The 10,000-nt window shown below is 38.5% G+C and overlaps 1 protein-coding gene across 1 annotated transcript in view; it reads right to left on the reverse strand.

The window, feature by feature from the left end:
* LOC122261891 (uncharacterized) overlaps nt 1-10,000 on the reverse strand; it is a 24,593-nt gene that overhangs the window by 7,495 nt on the left and 7,098 nt on the right. The window contains exons 5-14 of the mRNA XM_086551844.1: nt 9,196-9,264; nt 8,644-8,861; nt 7,151-7,354; nt 6,104-6,189; nt 5,192-5,335; nt 4,701-4,708; nt 4,105-4,154; nt 1,378-1,479; nt 827-1,036; nt 168-364 (exon numbers count right to left, since the gene is read on the reverse strand). Of these exons, the coding sequence (XP_086407970.1) occupies nt 168-364; nt 827-1,036; nt 1,378-1,479; nt 4,105-4,154; nt 4,701-4,708; nt 5,192-5,335; nt 6,104-6,189; nt 7,151-7,354; nt 8,644-8,861; nt 9,196-9,264 (1,288 nt within the window). The remainder of the gene's footprint in view (nt 1-167; nt 365-826; nt 1,037-1,377; nt 1,480-4,104; nt 4,155-4,700; nt 4,709-5,191; nt 5,336-6,103; nt 6,190-7,150; nt 7,355-8,643; nt 8,862-9,195; nt 9,265-10,000) is intronic.

The raw sequence follows: 10,000 nt of genomic DNA on the forward strand, positions 1-10,000 counted from the left end.
GCCAGATCTCCCTCCCTCCCCCCTCTTTCCCCCTCCCCCCGTCTCCCTCCCTTCTCGACCAGATCTCCCTCCCTCCCCCCTCTCTCCCCCCCCCCCCGTCTCCCTCCCTCCCCCCTCTCTCCCCCTACCCCGTCTCCCTCCCTCCCCCCCCGCCGCGCCAAACGTACATCTCCTGCAGCTTGGTCCTGTACAGCGTGCCGTATCCGGTGCTGCCCCTGTAGTCGACGTCGAGGATGGCGAAGCCCCTGGAGGTGAAGAACTGGTAGGCGGCGTTGAAGGTCTTCGAGGCCGCGCCGGTCGGGCCCCCGTGGGCCTTCACGAGCAGGGGGGGTCGCGTCCCCGGGGGGGCCCGGTAGTCCTTATTCTGGAGCGGCGTGGTGGAGGCATTAGTCAGTGGAAAGGGCGAAGCAGGGAAGAGGGCGTGTAGGGAGAAGAATAATGATAAATAAGAACGGAAAACCTGCGGATTGCTGCCTTGTGACGCGACAATCGCTTTTTCGAAGGAAAATCGCGTGGCGGCTGAGAAGGCACTTGATAATGACAACGAAAAAACTGAAAAGATGTTCACTGAAGCAATAATGATCTCGGTGATTTAAAATGATAAAAATAATAGTAATAATGATAATGATGATAACAATAATATAAAAATAATAATGTTACCAGTAATAACAATAGTAATAATAATCACGATTATAATAACAGTGATGATAATAATGATAAGGGTAATATGTAAAATAATGATGATAACAATACTGATGGCAATAATAATAATAATAATAATAATAAATACAACAATAACAACAAGTCACTTATCCGTCGGCCTCACCTTGGGCATGTACAGGTAGCCGTAGGCAAAGTCCCCCTGCGTCGTCGGGAACTGGATCTGCCTCGCAATGCTGACGTAACGAGGATCCGCAGGAGGGAAGCGGGGGTCAGCGCCCCCCTTCTCCCTCCTCAAAGGACTCGCCTTCCCCGACGAGACGTTCACCTCCACCAGGCGAGGTCCGCGGAGGCCATCGGCGGCGACGGTGTATACCTGAGGGATTGGCAATGGGTCAAGGGTCGAGAAACAAAATCAAGGGAGGAGGTGAGATCCTTATCCCTTTGCAAGAGAGGTCGTGACCCTAAAACACGTGTCAAGTATATGGTTTTGTCAGCTTGACCTGATTTGTTTTGGAAATTATATTTTACTGTGTTTCCCAACAGCATTTATTTACAGTAATGATTAGATAACTGCTAACGCTGCCAAAATGTTACCAAATTAATGAAATCACTCGCTCTATCGATAGTAAAAAGCCGAGCATTCCATAGTCGGATACAAGCTTTTCCTTCCCTTCCCCGCCCCCTTGTCCCCTCGCCCCGCCCCTCCCCGCGCACCTTGGAGCCGTCGGGCGAGTAAGCCACGCCCATCGTGTAGGTCGAGAAGCCGGTCCTGAGAACCCTCCTCTCCAGCGTCACCAAGTCCACCACGGTCAGGTCCTGCGGCGAAGGGCTAGTTGTCTTTAAAGGTTTTGTGATTAATTCGTTGTTTTTGTTATTGTTGACTCATATCAGCTTTATTATGTTATCATTATATTACTGTTAGTATGAGTTTAATATTATCATTGAATTACTCACTTTATAATAAGATGTTAGTATGACTTATCTTTCCGAATTTTTACTAATTTTATGATGAATTGTTTTAAAAATTCTTTTTGTTATCATTAATATTCATTACTTCCGCTGATCTGAAGTTTAACCAATATATTTTCTTGTCAAAATTACGATCCATTGTAATTACCATTATTATCCTTATCCTTATCACTATCATCTGATATTATTATCATCATCATTATTATTTATCTTATCTTTACTATAATCATTATCATTACTACTGCAATCATCATTTTTATTATCATCATCCGTATCATTATCATTATTATCATTATTATTATCAATATTATCAGAAGAAGTAATAGTAGTATCTTTACTATTACTGTCATTTGATCATCATCATTACAACTATTATCATCATTAGTAGTTGAAGTATTAGTAATAATAATAAGGATGATGATAATTATAAAGCTGATAACAACAACAACAATAATAATATGATGATAATGATAATATTAATAACAATAATAATGATAATAATAAAAATGATGATAATAATAATAATAGAAATTATGAATATGCTACTACTACTACTGCTACGGATAGTAATAAGGATAACATCAATAACAATTATAATTCAAAGACAGTAATATTAATGATAATAATAATAATAATAGCAATAATATTAGTAATGATAATAAAATATTAATGATAATAATAATATTAGTAATGTTAATAACAACAGGAGTAATAATAATCACCCTTATCTTATGATTATCATAATTAAAATCATAGTTATTTCGGTTACCATTAGCAAATCAGTATCATACGAACCATCGTCATTGTATTAATATCATTTCTATGTCATAGCTACTTAATTGAGTTTTAAGAAACAGAAAGAAGTGGTAATGATAATAAAATATTAATGATAATAATAATATTAGTAATGTTAATAACAACAGGAGTAATAATAATCACCATTATCTTATGATTATCATAATTAAAATCATAGTTATTTCGGTTACCATTAGCAAGTTCATTATCATAACTACCATCGTCATTGTATTAATATCATTCTTAGTGTCATAGCTCTTAATGTGATTTTAATAAACATAAAGAAGTGGGAAGAGGAGATTTAAAAAAAGTAAATAAAAGAGGGGGATTTAAAAAGTAAATAAAAGAGGGGGATTTAAAAAGTAAATAAAAGAGGGGGATTTAAAAAGTAAATAAAAGTAAATAAAAGAGGGTGATTTAAAGAGTATATAAAAGTAAATAAAAGAGGGGGATTTAAAATGTATATAAAAGTAAATAAAAGAGGGGGATTTAAAAAGTAAATAAAAGTAAATAAAAGAGGGGGATTTAAAAAGTAAATAAAAGTAAATAAAAGAGGGGGATTTAGAAAGTAAATAAAAGTAAATAAAAGAGGGGGATTTAGAAAGTAAATAAAAGTAAATAAAAGAGGGGGATTTAAAAAGTAAATAAAACATTATTAATGAAATAATATAAGAGTAATGTTAGTTAAAAATAAATAAAGAGGGTAATAATAATTTCCCTTATCTTATGAATTATCTAATAAAAAGGGGGATATAAGTTCATTATCACCCTTATCTTATGATTATCATAATTAAAATCATAGTTATTTCGGTTACCATTAGCAAGTTCATTATCATAACTACCATCGTCATTGTATTAATATCATTCTTAGTGTCGAGAATAAATATCATAAAAGTAATAAAAGAGGGTGATTTAAAAGAGTATATAAAATAAATAAAAAGAGGGATTTAAAATGTATATAAAAGTAAATAAAAGAGGGAATTTAAAAGTAAAAAAAATAAATAAAAGAGGATTTAAATAAGAAAATAAAATAAATAAAAAGGTGATTTTTTAAGATATATTAAATAAATAAAAGAGGGATTAAAATGTGATATAAAAGTAAATAAAAAGGGGATTTATAAAGTAAAGAAAAGTAAAAATAAAAGAGGGATTTAAAAAGTAAATAAAATAAACAAAAGAGGGGGAATACTAGAAATAAAATAAAATAAATAATAGAAGGGGGATTTCTTAGTGTCAAGAATTTATGTTAATAAAATAAAGAATGGACATAACAGAAGGGGGATTTAGAAAGTAAATAAAAGTAAATAAAAGAGGGGGATTTAAAAAGTAAATAAAAGTAAATAAAAGAGGGGGATTTAGAAAGTAAATAAAAGTAAATAAAAGAGGGGGATTTAGAAAGTAAATAAAAGTAAATAAAAGAGGGGGATTTAGAAAGTAAATAAAAGTAAATAAAAGAGGGGGATTTAGAAAGTAAATAAAAGTAAATAAAAGAGGGGGATTTAGAAAGTAAATAAAAGAAAATAAAAGAGGGGGATTTAGAAAGTAAATAAAAGTAAATAAAAGAGGGGGATTTAGAAAAAGTAAATAAAACTTACGTGTCCGCAGATTGCGATTCTTTCAATTCGCTTCCAAGTTCGAGGTCACGGGGGGGGGGTAGAAAAAGTAAATAAAACTTACGTGTCCGCAGATTGCAATGGCTTCATTCGCTCCAAGTCGGATGGGTTTTTAGAAAAAGTATATAAACCTTACGTGTCAGCATGGGGATGGCTCTTGAGGCTCCAAGGACGCGTACGAGTTCACTCTACGGCGTCCAAGCTGAGAGAGGGAAAGAGAGAGAAAGAGGGATAGAGGGAAGAAGGGGAAAGGGGAAAGGGGAGGGTGAGGAATGAGGGAAAGAGAGAAAGAGGGAAGGAAGGGAAAGGGGGAAAGGGTAGGGTGAGAAAGAAGGGAAGAGCGAACGAGGAAAGAAAAGGCAGAAAAAAAAGGAAGAGGGAGGGAGGAAAAATGAAAGGAGGGAGAATTTAGAAGAAATGACAAGAAATAAGGGGATAAATAAGAGATAAGACAGACAAAAAAGAAAAATGAACAGCGAAAAAAGGAAACATTGGGAAAGAGAGTCAGGAAGACGGGAACAGAGGACGGAGCAGGAAGGGAGGAGAGCGGAGGAAGGCCAAGCGCACAGAATAGAGGAGAGGAAGTGGAGAGAAAAGTTTCTCAATTACAGATGCTATTTTTAATCCATTTTCACTAGGCATCTCTTCCGATTTGTTTACGTGAATGCCTGCATCCACCACTAATCTATATCAACTATATAGAATTGATTAATAAAATATTTCTTCTTATTTTTCACAAGGGACACCTCTGTGCATGATGGATTCCGATATTTCTTCTCAACACCCATTTCTCTTAGATTTGAACATATACACATGGATACCTACCATATACATACAGTGCGGACACATACACACATGTACATGTACATACACACACATACGCGCATGAGCACATACACTTACACAAACCCATATAGAAAATCATATACATGCTCTCTCTCTCTCTCTCTCTGCCTCTGTCTCTCTCTCTGTCTCTCTCTCTCTCTCTCTCTCTCTCTCTCTCTCTCTCTAGCCCTCCCTCTCCTTTTCCCACTCTCTATCTAGTTCCCCCTCCCCCCTCCCCCCTACCCTCCCTCTCTCCCTCTCTCCTTTTCTCCCTCTCAGAGAAGAATCCCAAAGGAGAGAAACGAAGGAAAGGCTCCACTCACTACCACATGGGCCATCCCACCTCCTGGGACTGCGGCGTCAGGTTCCTCTCGAAGTTCCTCCGCGTCACCTGGTAAAGGTTCCACCAGCCCGTGGAGTCGTGCACGTAGTACAGCTGGTTGTTCCGGTCAAAGGACGGCGTCATCATGCTGCAGAGGGACAGGACAGAGGGACAGGACGACGCCTTGAGGAAAACGTCACGAGCACGGGCACTAGGGTCTGTCATACCTCTTTGGAAAGGATTCTATTTCTAGCATTTCAAAAAAGTGTATGAAGAGGGTTTGCTATAAAGTTGTCACGGATAGATATGTCTCTCTCTCTCCCTCTTTCTTTCTTTCTTTCTTTCTCTTTCTCTTTCTCTCTCTCTCTCTCTCTCTCTCTCTCTCTCTCTCTCTCTCTCTCTCTCTCTCTCTCTCTCTCTCTCTCTCTCTCTCTCTCTCTCTATATATATATATATATATATATATATGTATATATATATAGATATATATATATAGATATATATATATATGTAGATATATATATAATATATACATACACCACAACACACACACACACTACACACACACACACACACAGGCACACACACACACACACACACACACAACACACATACATATATATATATATATATATTATATATATATATTAATATATATATATATGTATGTATATATATACACATTTGCATACACACACACATATAAACACGCGCACACAAGCACACACACATACACATACACATGGATTCATGTTGCATGTTATACAAGCAATACTGTGTTAAATGTGTTCATTTTCGGGAATTACGTCGATAAAAAAAGAAAAAAAAAATGCAACGCGCATGATGATTTTCGTCAGATAAGTGGTATCTGCAACTCTATTGCACATTTTCCCACAACACTTGCGGATCACATTACCTGCCATGTTGAAAGTATTTGACGATGGCAACTTTTCCCAAGCTGTCCTTTATTTCACCGACGAACATTCGCGTTTCTCCCCAGGGCTGTCAGGGGTGAGAGAAAGACAGAAGGAGATAAAATCCATTCATTATCTTTTTCTCCTGTCTCCTCATTCGTTCGTCGTATGTTGGGACTTACTTCGAAGCTGCGGGTTGGACCATAATCTTTGCATTCTTAGCTTACATTGTTATTATCGATTTCGTCTCATCTAAATCTCTCCACGAGGCACAAACTGCCGCCCTTCTCTCACTGATGCCTCAACTTACAAGTTAGTTATCTCTACTTCTCCTTTCTTCTCCGCTTGTGTTCTCCTCCTCTACTTCCTCCTCTTCTTTCTCCACTGTCTCCTCCTCTTCCTCCAACATCTTCATCTTCTCTCTCTCCACTTCTCTACCTTAGCGTCGCTTTACATCTACATCTACATCACATCTAGTGTATCTCCCGTGCAGCAGACTCAACCAGAAGAAGAATCTACTCTCAGCCACATTGAACTCCCTGTCAGGTGAGGTCGAACCCCTGACCCTCGCCAACCAGGGAACCCTAGGCGTGCCAACATGAACATATTGTGATACCATTCATAGTGCATGACTGGAACAACTCTTCGCCAGTGAAGGCCAACTAATGGCTGCACTTGTGATCAAACCTAAAGCTCAATTACTTACATAAAATGAGTCTACACTCCTCTTTGTTTTTTACCTCTTCTTCCTCAGCCTTATCCCCCTCCAACACCTCTTTTAAAAGTCTTTCCTTCTTCCTTATCTACTTCTACCTCATTCTCCTCTACCTTCGCCATATCCTCCTCTCCTCATCCATCTCATTTTCTCGTACCTTCCCCACCTCCTTATCTACCGTACATCTACCTCCTCCTATACTCAGTCCTCCTCCATAGCCTGCAGCTCCCTCTTCTCTGCTCCTTCTCCATCTCCTCCGATCTCAAACTCCATTGAGAGTTCCAAGCGCCACGACCTTCTATCTTAGTAACAACTCCTTCCTCCTTCGTCTTACCATCTGCGGGTGGTTCCACTGCACCCATGCAAGAAGGCGCCCGTCCTGCGACACCCTGGGAGAGGAGAAGAAGTCGGCGTGGGCGGCCACCACCTTCTCCGTACCGTCGCGGGCGTTGACCATCACGATCCCGCACTCGGGCTCCGTCGCCTCGCCCTTCAGCTGCAACTCATGGTCCTCCACCACCAGGAAGAGGGCGTCCAGCTGCAGCCAACGACAGCAGGGGATTGACAAAAGGAGAATTGGAGTCCACAGATCCAAAATGAAAAGGGGAAGATGATTGGCGAGAGGATAGACGATGCGAGAGAGAGGAAAGACGACGGGAAAAAGGAAAGAGGGTAGACGCTGGGACAGAGGAAGGAGGGCGCGGGAGAGAAACAAGAGAGGGAAGACAGGCGATGGCAGAAAGGAAGGAAAACAGTGCTAGAAAAAAATAAGTTTGAAAAGAATAACGGAAAATCAGTTTACCTAACAGGCAGTGTTACAATAATGCGACAAAAAAGTTATAGTCTAAAGGCCGGATAAAATGATACTGTTATCAGTTTAATGACATCAGAAAAACAAAAAACAAAAAAACAGAAACACGACATGCATTATCGTGCACTCGCAACAACTGCAATGGTCTGGTCACCACCACCAAAAGAATCAGGTATTTCTACATTTTTCATTAGATTCGTTTTCAAGTGTAAAAACTAAGAAGCACAGCCTATCATGAGCCACCAGGTAACTATCCTTACGGAAGTGACAAAAAACAGCAAACATTAGTGCCTAATAACGAAATCATAAAGATGATTGTGCAATTCCTACATGCAGCACTTAGCATTTTAATGACTGATTCATAGAAATTAGAAAACTAATTTATGAACAAACATTTTCCTCTACATCACAACAAAACGCAGGTCGGACAATGTTCACAGTAATTGTTCATAGACCAGAATCAGTGGACACAGAAACTATTAACCTAACAATAAAGCCATGTCGCGAAACAAGTGCTGTGGAAGCAAACGGCATTGCTTTGCAAATACCCGCAAAATGCATAATATAACGATCACCATTAACACCTTTCTGGTCCCTGGTGTTTCGCCGTCGCTTTGGAAACATGCCTTTGCATTGCCAATGTTCAAGCAGGGGGAGAGGAGTGACAGGAATAACCACTGCCCCGCCATAGAATTGACCTCATTGGCTTGGTAGTTATCTAGGTACTAGAACCCGATCGGTAAGAATTAAACATTCCCATAGACATAACCATACACTGAGTACATTTAGACACATAAATCACATTTGAAACTCATAAACATACGTAGGAAAGTAATGGGAACACTAATATATATTAATTACCTAAAAAATCAAATCACTAATGAAACAAGAATGGCAGGTGTGCAAACTCTAGCTCTAAGCATCATTACGCATTGTTAAAATGTATGGGGATCATTTAACTCAAAAGAATAACCACTGTAATTAACGGTACTTGAATTTGAATTTGCAGTTCCTACCAGCGGGCTGTAAGAACCATCGGCATATCTCCTGTAGGACGTGTTCGTCAGCTGCTGCGGGATGCCGTCGGGCCCGTCCTGCCTGTAGATGGCGTTGTCAGCGAAATTGGAGAAGAAGAGGGTGTGGTTGTAGACGGCGAAGGCGCCTCCGCCGTAGCCGTTGACCCGCGTCCGGACGTCCGTGCCATGGGACGTCCACCGCACGACGGCGCGGCTTTCTTTGGAGAAAAAGGAAGTAGGGGGAGGGGGCGGAAGAGGGGGGGGGGAAGGTTATGAGCGGCACGGAATCTGGATCATTCTTTGTGAACAATAAAATGGTCAATCAAAGAAAAGATGTTCATTTTTATCCTCTGTCGTTAGATCAATCATCCGTATACATGCACGTACAGTATGTGCGCACACACACATGTACAAACACAAACACACACAGGTACACACACAAATATAAATACATACACAAACAGGTACACACACACACACACACACACACACTGAAAACCCCCACACCAACGCAAAGACCACTCCTCCGCGACTGAAATCTGAAAGACTTACCGGGGTCGAAGCGAAAGACCGCGCTGATTCCGCTCTCGCTGCTCAACGACTCAGTCCAGAAGACGCCGCCTGCGGACCAGAGGGAGGTTCCTTAGGAGTCCGAGAGAGACTGGACAGACGACAGGAAGCATCGGAGGAAGGAAGAGGAAATGCGCGACGAAGGGGAAGCTCATCAGGAGGAAGTGGAAGACAACGCACGTAGTACACATACACTCTGTATGCACAAACACAGACACAGACACACACACATTATATATATATGTATATATATATATATATATATATATATATATATAAATATATAAATATATAAATATATATATATTAAATACATATATAACATATATATACTATAATTAATATATATATATATATATAACTATATATAAATATATATGTATATTAATAAATATATATATATATATATATATATATATCATATTATAATATATATATATAAAATATATTATATATATATATATATCTATATATTATATATCTATCTATAATATGTAATAATATAAGTATATTATATATATAAAAATATTACATATATATTAACCCTATCCCAATCATATATATATATATAATATATATATATATATATATATAATATATATATATATATATAATATATAAATATAAATCTATTATATATAAAAATATATATATGATATATATATATATATATATATATATATATATTATATATATATATATATATATAATATATATATATATATATATATATATCTATATAGGGGGGGGGTGGGGGGGGGGGGGGGGGGGGGGGGTGGGGGGGGGG

The sequence above is a fragment of the Penaeus japonicus genome, unplaced genomic scaffold, assembly GCF_977035675.1.
Source record: "Penaeus japonicus unplaced genomic scaffold, GWHDUDI00000001_assembly GWHDUDI00000026, whole genome shotgun sequence".
Taxonomy (NCBI): Eukaryota; Metazoa; Arthropoda; class Malacostraca; order Decapoda; family Penaeidae; genus Penaeus; species Penaeus japonicus.